Source organism: Magnolia sinica, chromosome 1, assembly GCF_029962835.1.
Source record: "Magnolia sinica isolate HGM2019 chromosome 1, MsV1, whole genome shotgun sequence".
Lineage (NCBI taxonomy): Eukaryota > Viridiplantae > Streptophyta > Magnoliopsida > Magnoliales > Magnoliaceae > Magnolia > Magnolia sinica.
The window spans coordinates 23,480,725-23,493,026 of NC_080573.1; the positions used below are offsets into that span (position 1 = coordinate 23,480,725).

The 12,302-nt window shown below is 39.0% G+C and overlaps 2 protein-coding genes across 2 annotated transcripts in view; one reads left to right on the forward strand and one right to left on the reverse strand.

Annotated features, from left to right (window-relative positions):
* LOC131243130 (large ribosomal subunit protein uL14mz) overlaps positions 1 to 4,726 on the forward strand; it is a 20,824-nt gene extending 16,098 nt beyond the window's left edge. Inside the window, exon 5 of the mRNA XM_058242253.1 lies at positions 3,573 to 4,726. The gene's annotated coding sequence lies outside the window, so the exon portion shown is untranslated. The remainder of the gene's footprint in view (positions 1 to 3,572) is intronic.
* LOC131243121 (probable inositol transporter 2) lies at positions 1,594 to 12,096 on the reverse strand. Its single transcript, XM_058242238.1, has 6 exons — positions 11,792 to 12,096; positions 8,349 to 8,419; positions 6,511 to 6,846; positions 4,973 to 5,080; positions 2,643 to 3,233; positions 1,594 to 2,190 (listed from the first exon to the last, which is right to left on the reverse strand). The coding sequence occupies exons 1-6, from the start codon at positions 11,922 to 11,924 to the stop codon at positions 1,708 to 1,710; spliced, it is 1,722 nt and encodes a 573-aa protein (XP_058098221.1). The 5' UTR covers positions 11,925 to 12,096; the 3' UTR covers positions 1,594 to 1,707.
* Between the last annotated feature and the right edge of the window lie 206 nt (positions 12,097 to 12,302).

Here is a 12,302-nt window from a genome sequence, read left to right on the forward strand (position 1 = left end):
TTGAAATATACCTCTGGTGTTTTCTATAGCCTGTAATTTATATGCATTCACTATTATAATGCACGACTATATTAATAACCTAGTTTTGTGGTGCCTTTTATCTTTTCTACTAATCCAAACTGCTGCTCATTCACCATGAGTCCAAACAAACTACTAATCTAGTTAAAATCATACAATTTATGATTCCAGTCTTATGGTTTTGTTCAAATCTCACAAAAAAAAAAGAGAAGAAAAAAACTGTTCTACCTAAATATTTAACAAAGACTGCACACTTTGTAGAACTCATGTAAGCTACTAACAAAATCCTTCATTCCTGGTCAGTCCTATATACTGGGGCCAACAAAAATGAAAATGCATCTCATGATTCATTTGAGTATGGAATGGCATGAGTTCTATAGATTTTTTAATGGTAATCATATTGAGGGTTTTGTTAATGTCCCCACCTTCATGGGGACTATAGCAAAGTCCCCAAACCCTTTGAATGACACGCACAGTGCCCAATCATCAATCAGGATGGTTCATTCAATAGTACCATCCTATGGTTCAAGAATCACTCCGATCGGATGTTGCCCTATGAATGAGGCCAATTTGTTACAACCATTTTTTTAGAAGCCATAGATTGCATGGTTGGAATCATCAAACCAAAGCACTACTTTGGAATCATAAGCAATACAAAGTGGGATCTATTGGATAGATGGTTCAAGATGATGATTGGACCTATTTTGTTTATCAGCTCAATCTTGAGTGCACATTTTCCACGCCACTGATCGGATGCTTAGGATCATCTGATTGGTGCAAGATATTCCGTAACGGTAACGGTGGCCATAACGGCCACCACCGTTACCTTTACGACACAGGGTGTAACGGCCATTATGGCCTCAAATTTATTTATTTTTTATTGAAAAAAAATAATTCAAAAAACCTGTATCAGCCCTGTAACGGTCCATTACGGGGCCGTTACAGCCTTTACGCTGGTTGTAATGGCCTTTACAGGTCATTTTTCTGTAACAGCCTTTACGACCTTGCAACGCGTACTGGTTGCCACCGATACGTTTACATAACGGCCTTTACGGTATCATAACGGCCTTTATGGCACACCATGGATTGGTGTGATTTTTGCACCATGGGTGTCCCTACTTGTATGAAAGAATGCATGGTTCATATTGACGATTGGGCATCCCACGTGTCACTTAAAAGGTTTGCCCCATTTGGGGACGTTACTAAGGTCCCCATGAAGTTGGTTACTTTAACAAAACCTTGAAAAAGAAAAAGAAAAAAGAAAGATACAAATACAACAAGGAGCAAATGCTCAGCCCCAGAACAGGGCAAGAACAAACAGAACTGGGACACATCTTCCTTATGGTGTGTTTGGATGTGCCATCCAATTAAATTGCAAGTATGAGTCTAAGGAAGTGGAAAATAACCAAATTATGATTGCCTTCACTAGCATACACGTTAAATGGATCATGATAGCTGCGATTTAGGGGCTACTTCATTAACCATAGTATAAAACATCTATAGTTTCTGTCATTTTTCTTGATTGAACTGACTATTTGCAATCCTTTGTCTTAAATTAACTGAAATCACTTCCAATTAACACAACTGACTCATCATCCTAGTCCTTGTATATATTACAATTCCCTTGGTTTGATTTAGGGGAGCTCCTACATAAGTGGAAGTACAGAAACCCCACTGCTGGCATTTCATTTACACAACTGAATTCTTCTTTTCCTGATCTGATCCTTTCTTCCAAAACACCAGCTGTATAGCTCTTTGCTCCAGCATCTTCTCCACCTCCTCGATTGGCAGGCCTTTCGTCTCTGGCACGGAAACCAACACGAAAATCAGGCCGGCCACAGAGATCAACCCGAATATAAAGAACGTCCATGATGTTCCTATTGCTTCCGTTAAGGACAGGAAAGACTGCGCCACTATCAGGTTTGAGATCCAGTTTGCTGTGGCAGCTATTCCACCGCATACTCCTCTAAATCTCAAAGGGTAGATCTCAGAATTCACGATCCATGGGACGGTTCCCATCCCTGGAGAAAAGAAGATGATGTACAGTGCTAATCCGACCAATGCTATCCATCCATAGTTGCTTGGGCATCCTTTTGTGTACCATTCCCTGTGTTCATTGTGGCAGAGATCCCTCAACGTTGAATTTGAAATCAAACATGCTCCCGGAAACATCTGTGATTAGGATAAACACCAAAATTCATAAAAAAGGAAATCTATAAACCAGCTCCGCGATCAGGAATTATCACGTCCTGCCCCTCTGAAATGTACGGTTTTGCTGATGTTCAGGATTCCATATATGTGGGGACCATGGCTTGGAGATCCAGACTGTTGATGTGATGCGTGACATGCATCCACTGTGGATGTGGAATATCCCAAAATCTCTGAGATTGGACTATCTGTACCCTTTGATTGTTGGCCTATTGTGTATTGAATGTGGACAGTTGCTGCGTACTTTTGTAGAACTGTCACTTTGTAGGCCACTGATTGAAGGGTTAGTATCTCTTCCATTTCGGGAGATATTTGGGGCTTCCTCCATCTATGGTCTGGATCATCATGGGCCCCAAATGTTAAGAACTGCGGGAAAAATAATAAAAAACACTGTAAGATGATGGAAATGAACTAGCCTTGTTAGTGCCAGAAGCACAAAACCCACAATGTGGAGAAGCCTTCAAGCATCTCATACAGTCCCAAGTTGTAGAAGCTGTCTCGTAATCTGGGCAGGTGTAGTTTCTGAAATGCTCCGTTGCCATCCTACCAACATCTGGCGCATGTGAACTGGTCTCATGGAAAGCAGCTGACAGGATGCCGAGTGAGATAATCACCCCCGTTAGACTGATGACCAGCAGCTTTTTGCGGCCCATCCTATCAATGAAGTAGATGCTGACTATAGAGCCCAAGGCATTGAGTCCAGAAGTGATGAGCGAGAGTAGGAGAGCAGTCTCGTTGGATGCAAATCCTGCCAACTGAACTATTGTTGGACTGTAGTACATGACTGTGTTTATACCCACAAATTGCTGGAACACCTGAAGTCCTACACCTGCAAGAAGACCTCTCCTCACTGTCTTTGTCTTCCATAACTTGATAAAGCTGATCTTTTCTGAAGATCCTTCCCTGACCTCGGCTTCTACCGATTCTTGGAGGGCTTGAATCTCTGTTTCTACCTCATGGGGTGGGTATATTTTCTTTAGTATGGATTTCGCTTCCTCTTGCCTTCCCTAAAATTCGGAAATGTGGAACAGGAACTGGGCATATTAGAAAATGCTGGATCTCAATTTCTTAGAGACAATGTAATGTGTGAGTGATCCTGGGTTCAATACCTGATGGTGTTACCTTTCAAAAAAATTTCCTACCAGAAAGAACAAAAGAAGCAAAAAGATATGGATGAATGTTTGCATGCATGTGTATCTGTATGCAGTCTTGCCTCATGTTTCTTGCAAAAACTTTTAGTAGTTACGTATGCATATATGTTGCTAGGTAATCTTAGCTTTGATGATGATGATGATGATGTATGTGTCCATGATGATGTTCTATGGTGAATTTTGTCTGCAGATGACATGACATTGATTGACAATACTAGAGGGGGTAAATGCTAAACTGGAGATTTAAAGGAAGAACTCTAGAGCACTTTAAAAAATAGAAGAACCAAGATTATTATTTGGAATGCAATATTATTAGTAGAACTAATTAGAGGCATGCGGCTTTTTAGTTGATTGATGGCATGGAGATTCCTCAAAGCGATTTGTTTCTGTACTGTTGTTCCATGATTTAATAAAGATGGAGAGATGGATGGGGATGTCTTTAATAGAAATAGAGTTAGGTGGATGAAATGGATATGTTCTGTTTGGTTGTGGTTTGATTGCCTCATGCCTGTGAATCTCAAGGAAATATTTTATAAGACAGCTATTCAACCAGCTATGCTTTATGTGGCGGAGTGTAGAGCAATTCGAAGAGAATATTAATAGCAGATGAGGGTTGTAGAGATGGATATGTGAGAAGACTGGGTAGGATAATATTAAGAAAGGGGTCATAAGAAGCAGCCTAGGAAAAGTCCTAATAAGAGAAAAGATGGAGAATAATGGATCGAGATGGTTTGGTCATATGCAATGACAACTAAAGATGGCTCTGATAAGTAGGGAATCTTGAGTAGGCTTAAATGGGCTGAAAGAAGACGAGGAAGACTTGGATCGAAGCAGTCAGAAGGGATATGAAGACGTGTTATCTATGTAAGATAGGGCCTTAAATATAGGTTGTTGATGAAACAGGATTGTAAATACAACCCTAAATAGTCGGGACAGGGCTGTGATGATGCTGTATGTATGTGTATGTTTACACTGTTGCAGTTTGCTTGGGACTGTATACATGAATGTGTATGTGCATGTCTGTAGTCCCAGTCTGGTGTATGAATGATTGTTTCTATTTATGCACATGAGGATGAATGTGCTCCTAGGCCTGAATTTTGGAAAAAATTTGGTGCAACCTGGGTGGGTCGGGTTGGGGTTGAGGTTCAACTCAAACCTTACCTGAACTCAAGAAAACCCAACCTGCAACCTGACCTGAACTGACTTCCAATCCAAGGTGCCCAACCTGAACCCAACCCAAATTCCTTTATATCCGACCCGACCAGACTCGACCTAAAACCTGACCCAAATACATGTCTTCCAAACCAACCTAACCTGACTCAAATGATCTCAACATAAACCCTACCGATATCAATGCGGGTTGGCGTTCTCCAACCCGAACCTGACTCAAGGACCTTGACAATCAAACCCGAACTCGAGTTGGATCAATCAGGTTTGGAGTGCTCCAAACCCAAGTTGCAGCCCTTGTTGGTATGTCATGTCTGTCTTTACCTATATGCATGCATGAGCATGAATGTGTGCTCCTATATGCATGTATGTATTGGTCACTGATGTCAGACAAAATTAGAGCAAGAAAAGGTTGAAAATTACAGCACCTTTCTATACAGCCAACGAGATGATTCGGGGAGAAAGAACATCAATATAAACTGTAACAGAGCTGGAATGCCAGCGACTCCAAGCATCCACCTCCATGTTCCGGGTGCCTGAATGCAAAGCCCATATATTATGTAAAAGAAGAAGAAGATCAATGTACCCCTATAAATGCATGGTGATATTTAGAAAAGATGTATGTATTTGTAATAGCAAAATTACTTAGAGACACTTACCTTAGTGAAGGCTAGGTTGAGCGTGGATTTTGCTTAATGTTTTAAAACCTGGACTGGACCTAACCTATACTGGTGGGTGATTCGGTCAAATTGCTGGTCCAATCAGTCAGACGCAAGGTATTCCAAAATGGTTATGTAACGGCTGTAATGGTGGTACCTATTATGCATTACGGGGTCATAATGGCTGTAACGGCCTGTAACAGCCCCACAATGGTCCTGTAATGGTCAGTTAGTGGCCGAAATACGAACGCTATTTGATACACTGATATATATATATATATATACTCGTAACAGCTGTTATAGCCTCTCTCATAATGGTAATGGTGGTGGCCTTTACAGCCACTGCTACTGTTATAGAATACCTTGGTCAGACCTATTTTGGCCCAATAATCTACTTAATAAAAAATCATAAAAAAATTATAGGATTTAACAAGTAATCTGCAATAAGCCCAAGTGGTAATGGTGTTCGGTTTTTGAGTGGAGTTCATTGGCATAAGCTTTGATCAGTGATCTTGGTACTGACCTAATTGACCAAAGTTTAGAGCAGCCCACTTGTTTCGGTGGCTGGCTTTCATCCAAACTGGTCTGATCCTCCTGTTTTGTCCGGGTTTTAAGACACTGACTATAGTGTGAGAAAAAACTTCAATACACCGGCAGAGTGTGATGATGATTTCAGCAAGAGAAATTACTTGGAAATTGCATGCGTGGCATGTAAGTCAAATTAAAGTGCCCAAATTATGTTTCCTAACGCCAACGTATCGTTAACCAAAAAATAAACTTGTTTAGATTATTTGAATATCAAAATTAAACTTGTTTTGATTATTTGAATATCAGATTGATGGACATTTATTGGATGGTGAAAAAGGTAAGATATTCTATAGTCCTATTTCAACAGAAAAGTGTCATAGAATTAGAAGTTGGTATTGTCCAACCTATCTGATTTGAGGATTGTGATTTAGATTCAGTTCCACGATTTAGTCGGCTTAACTATAGTTGATGTATTCCAATTGTAGAATTTCTGGGTGCCTGTGTATGAAGTGTTGTACGCTGCCTGAGCATCATATAACTAACCTTTTATGTGTAACACCATGTTTTGGGAAGATCAAAGTGCCCCCCCAGTGTGTGATAATTTTTGGAAAAGATGGAGGTATTCTCTTTAATATCAGAATTAACATCATGTGAAGGCTAGCTTGACTATGAATTTTACTGTGACCTAATATTTTAGGACCAAACTACCCCTAGACATGCGTGATAGTTTTTTATTTTTTCGGTCCCTCTAATGTCACAATTACCATCTAAATACTTGCCTTAGTGAAGGCTAGGTTGATAAGGTAGGCCAGGAACTGGCCTCCTGTTATGAGAAAGCCATTGGTGCTGACAAGCGCGCCACGGATTTTGGCTGGAGAAGCTTCTGAGATGTAAAGTGGGGACGTCATTGATGCCATTCCAACACCAAGGCCCACAAAGACGCGGCCGATGATGAGGAGAGCAGGGTTTGGAGCAGCGGCCATGACGATGGCGCCAACAAGGAAGAGGAAGTCAGCGACCAGGATTGAAGTTCTCCGTCCGAACCGGTCGTTCATCCATCCTCCAATCGCAGCTCCTATGATTGCTCCTGCAACTGCCATGCTCACAATGCTCTCCTGCACTCAGTTCACCATGCAGTGTATGGATGTCCTTGTTAGAATAGAGTGAGATGTGATTCATGAGACGGGAAATATGTTGAATAGAACTTAAGGGTATTTTAGGACTGTATTTGGATGTTACTGCATTTCCATTAAACTCAAAAGCAATCCATTGAAATGGTGATCTGCCTAATTTTGCTATGTTTGTTTGACAGGACAGTGATAAGCTGCCCTGGAGGTGTGTTTCCTGCTTCAAAAATGGTGCTTGTTTGGTGGCGTCATTCGGTGGCCTGCTAATGGAAGATGGTACATCCAAACTGGGCATTGATAAGGATATTTTGGTCCTTGTAAAGATATTATGGGCATAAAAGGCAAGCCTAGAGGACTTATGATGAGGGCATTTTGGAACAGGTAGTGGTCTTGATGAGGTATTTTGGTCACTGTAATGAAGGGCGTTTTGGGTATTGAAAATACTGTACTGAAATATGGGCCTTACTAGTTGAGATGATATTTTGGTCATTTTAAAGGTTGAGGGTATTGTGGGCATAAAAAAGTATGTTAAGAGGACTCAGGATGAAGGTATTTTGGTAATCAAAGACTGGCTGGGAGAGGTCATTATTTTGAGATGAAGGGAATTTTGGTCACTGTAATGATGAATGGCATTTTGGGCATTGAAAAATTTTCTGGAATGGTTTCCTGGCTTTCGAAAGTGGGCCTTTCTAGAGGAGGTTATTTTGGTTATTGGTGGAGGGTATTATGGGCATTGAAAAAGTATGTTAAAGAGAAGTTAGGATGAGTGTATTTTTGGTACTGAAAGACTGTCAGGAAGATATCATTATTTTGAGATGCATCATGGAGCTTTTATTGATTATGATTTTTTGGTGACTGATACTGAAGGGTATTTTGGGCATTGAAAATACTAAACCTGAAAGGTTCTCCCAAGTTTCCAAAATTAACCCTACATGGTGAGAGTCTATTTCAGTAATTGTGAAGATGGAGGAGTATTTTGGGCATCAAGGAGGCGTATTAATAATAATAAAAAAATGGATTTATTTGGGTGCTGAAAGACTCGGTAGATCCTATCATTATTTTGAGATGCAGGGTGGAGGTTTTACTTGATGAGGGTATTTTGGTCAATTTAATAATGAAGGGTAGTTTAGGTATTGAAAATATCATCTGAAATGTTTTCCCAAGTTTCCACAATCCAAACCAAATGAGGGAAATGCAGGGGTAGGGCCATATTTTCTGGAGGGTTTTAAGACTCGTCCGAGTCAACTCAAACTCGGATGGACTCAATCCGGTTAGATCCACAACTCACCACCGACTCAGGTGAGTCAGGCCGATTTAGCCCCTACTTGGGCGAGTCTCTAGTTGATTCGGAACCTAACCAGTTGGTCCGAGTCTTAAATTTTTTGGGTCGTGGCCCATCTACAATGAGCCTGTAATTTGGACGGTCCTGATTGAAAGACATGGATGCAATTTAGATACAAGACTTGAGTAATTAATTAAAAATAATCCACCTGTAGAACTGTTCTCTTTTCAACTGCCTCGAAGTCGTCTCGAATGTAAAGAAGGGCTCCTGAAATTACACCTGAAATCATGCACATCCACAACTGCATGAGCCCAACAATAGTTCTAAATATAGGGTTTTGCTAATTTCCCTACATTTGTGAAGATGTTAGCAACGTCCACAAACTTTTTAAATGATAGGTGGAGTATCCAATTATCAATTTGAACCGTCCATTTCTTTTCATACAATTAGCGTGACAAGCCATAGTGCAAATATCACATAGACGGCGTGATTGTTAGCTTATCATTTTCAAAAAAAGAAAAAAAATTATTTGTGTAGCTTATCATTTTCAAAAAAAATATAAAATAATTTATTTCTATAAATAACCCAACAAAGAAGGAAATAGTTGAAATTGTACAATTTAAGTGAATCAAATTGGAATATTTGTGTGAAAACACTCTTGCATTAATTTCTTGCTCTAATATCACTATGACGTAGGGCAAATAACCACTTAGATCTAAAAGCTCAAACTAATAGAATATAACAAATCAATCCCTTTTATCTCATGACCCAGGTCCCATATAGCATGGGTGAAGACCTCGGTTGAACCCCTCTTGGGCTCAACTCACATGGGTTCAGCTTTACATAAGCTACTCGCCTCACATGGGCCTCTCACCTCGAGTGTGACCTTGCATCCTACACTTGAGCCCGGTGTGAAAATACTCATTCATTACACATATTTTTATTTATATATTTATTTATTTAAAATAATAATAAGATCATAGGATAATTTTCACTTTTAACTGTCCAAAAGATGTGGACAGTTGTTTTTTTTGAAATAAGACCTTTGGATATTTTTCACTTTTAACCGTCCAAAAGATGTCCACCAGTCCAAACGGTCATAGTATAATTAAACTGGGATCTATAATGTGGACAGTTTAATTTCAATTACTTGCTGGGATATTTTAAATAATTTCTTTAAAAAAAATTTATTATCTCCCCTTTAAATAATTTCTTTTTAATTATTATTATCTCCACCATATGCATCTTGTGGCTAAAAAGCCCCGTAGGTGATTAGTTCTCATTTCTTTAGGGAGCTTTGTTTAGCCCTCACACGTGTATAAGGCAACTCATCAAGCGCAAACATGTGTGCGTGCATGGTAAAGCTGCGTGAGATCTAGGCTGTCCATCAGGTGGGCCGCTTTAATTTTTAATTTTGGATTTTCTAGCACAAAAATCAGGCAGGTCCACCAGGTGGGCTACAACTTGCAAAAGAAATGGATGCATGAAAAAAAGAAGAAATTGGCAAGTTTTTCTAAGCCGTCCATCTTATTTATAGGCCGGGTAATTTACATGGTGGGCCCTCCGAGATGGACAGCTTGGATGTCATGCCTGGGTGACAGGCTGGCACATAAGGTTAAATGTACTGCGTTATATCTTTGTAATGACCAAATTACCCTTGCGGGATGGAACTATCAAATTTCTGGGGTGGAAATGTCAACTCCAAGCAAGCCGAGAGAGAGAGAGAGAGAGAGAGAGAGAGAGAGAGAGAGAGATTTGAATATTCATATTAAATGAAACATGGGTTGTTGAGATATTCATGAAAATTAAAAAGAAAAAGAAGAAAAAAGTTCCGAACTCGTTCATTCAAGAAATTCGTTTATGGGAGAAGAAGCGAATCGTTTATGAATTTCAAATTGAAAAAAAATCAAAGAGAAAGAAGAAAAGAGAGATTTTCGGAATCATATTCTATTGTGTTAATCTTCTCTATAAAATTGGATTGGTTTCCACGAAAGTAGCCTCCTTTATGAATTTCGAATTGATTAAAAAAAAAAAAAAATCAAAGAAGAAGAAGAAAAGAGATTTTTGGAATCAGTATTCTATTCGGTCCATCTTCTCTATAAAATTGGGTTAGTTTTTCCACATGGGGCCCATACGCAGACGTGGTAGCATGATCCGAACAATCCATCTTGTTAGCACTGTTGGAAATGGCCCACTATCCAGTAATCATGCTGAAATGCTGATCCTGACTATTGATTTATGGAGTTGAATGTGAACTGTTGAAAATTATTTTCCATGGTTCACATCAGCTGTTACATATCAAATATCGTAAACAGCCGTCTACAGATCAAAACTCACTTTGGACGGACTGATATGTATATATATGGATGTGGGCCCACTCCCATGGAGGGATCCATGCTGGATGAGCTGGTGTTGGAAAATAAGCTCTACAAAAACATACAAATATTCAGCAAAAAGTAGCTAAGAAAATCATCAAAGTTTCCAATAAAAACTCAATCTTTCAAGAAATTAAATAATGGGTTTTGATATTTTCCTTCAAAAATCTTCAGGAAATAAAAAAAGAAGAAGAAGACAAGAAGTGAAAAAAAATTCAAAACATAAGAATGTGTCCTCTATAACTTACAAACTCAAAATTCCACAAAACCTCATTCTTTCTTCAAATGAAATCATGGGTTTTTGAGAATATATTGAAAAAAAGTGAATCATAATCCTTCTAGATGGGGAATGCATAAGGATGATAAGAACTCTGTTCAAGTGGGTCCCACCATGAATAGGCCATGGGCAAACCATGAGTTGCCAAAAAAAAAAGTAAAAAAAGATCCTAGCCACTCCATCTATGGAAGGATGAAATCACAGAAAAGTCAACAGTTTATCTTCAAGTGTATTTTTTCATTGGATTAAAAGTTCATCTTTATAGAAAAGGAGGACCATCCATGGCCGATCCATCAAGGGGATTTTTCATTTCGAGTTGCACTTCTCCCCTTCTCTTCTTCATGGATTATAAACTGCAGCTGATGATTATGAACTCAGCTCCAGCAACTTCACTTTTCCAGTACTCACATCTCACACATGCTGAGCTTGCACACGTGGGATAGATCCAATCCATTAATCAAGTGTCCCCAGCTTGTAGGCTCGTATAAGTTGAGATCAGGTCTATCAGTCGTTGAAAATGTAATGCATGTGCAAAGAGATTAATGGATGGTCTATGTTAAGTGAAAGGTCATGGACACCTGATGAGTGGGCCAGATCATGGTAGTGGTGGGCTGCACATGAAGGATGTCTATGGTGTGGTGCACGTGTGACGTGTAGTAAAGGAATGGGTCCATCTTACACGAGTGAGGGTATAGAAGCATTCCAAGATTTTTTTTAGCTGCTAATAGTATTTTTATTAAGATAAATGATTATTTGGAAATATTTTAAAAGTGTGAAGGGTTTTTTTTTTTTTTTTTAAAAAAAAATAGATAAAAAAGTAGACAGTTATATTGAAAAATCCTTAAAATAAAAACATGGGTCTTTTGATTTTTAATTAAAAGTGTTAGAAAAATCACTCTCTCCCATACAGACTAAAAACAGAGGAATTGGAAAATTAAAGCATTAGGAAGAAATTTAAAATATTTTTTTTTTTTTTTTAAAAAGAAGAAGAGAAAATACCTGTATCATAACCGAAGAGAAGACCGCCAATTCCTGCAGAAAATGCAAGACGAAGAACGTATGGATTTTTCCATGCAAGAGAGAAGCAGTCCCTGAAAGCCGATGTTTCAGGTGGATGAATTGCTCCTTCCATGGCTTCAAATTAAAAATATAAAAATAAACAAAACAAAGATATTTCAAGCAAACTCCATAGCTGTGGTAGTATACAAAAGAAAAAAGAAGAAGAAAAGATTCAGAGAGAGAGAGAGAGAGATTTATTAAGAAAATGGCTGAGATATAATCTCAGGGAGAGAGAGGAAGAGAACAAGAGATAAAACAGAACAGTCATTGCAACTGTAGTAAGGAAAGTGTTATTTTAAAAGAAGGATTATGTCGAGAATTGGAATTATATTGTCCTCGACCCGAGAGGGTTTCCAACAGCATACTCGGGTTCTTTAGTGATGACATTTGGACTGATGTTTGAATAATCCATACCGTTGATATTGTAGCTACTACCGTGGATGGATGTCCT

Excerpts from the sequence above, each read along its gene's own strand:
- LOC131243121 (XM_058242238.1), bottom strand. The coding sequence starts at position 11,924 with ATGGAAGGAGCAATTCATCCACCTGAAACATCGGCTTTCAGGGACTGC. Across the intron at positions 6,847-8,348 it reads AAAAGAGAACAGTTCTACAG|GAGAGCATTGTGAGCATGGC; the intron begins GTGGATTATTTT and ends AACTGAGTGCAG. Across the intron at positions 5,081-6,510 it reads TCAACCTAGCCTTCACTAAG|GCACCCGGAACATGGAGGTG; the intron begins GCAAGTATTTAG and ends CTTTGCATTCAG.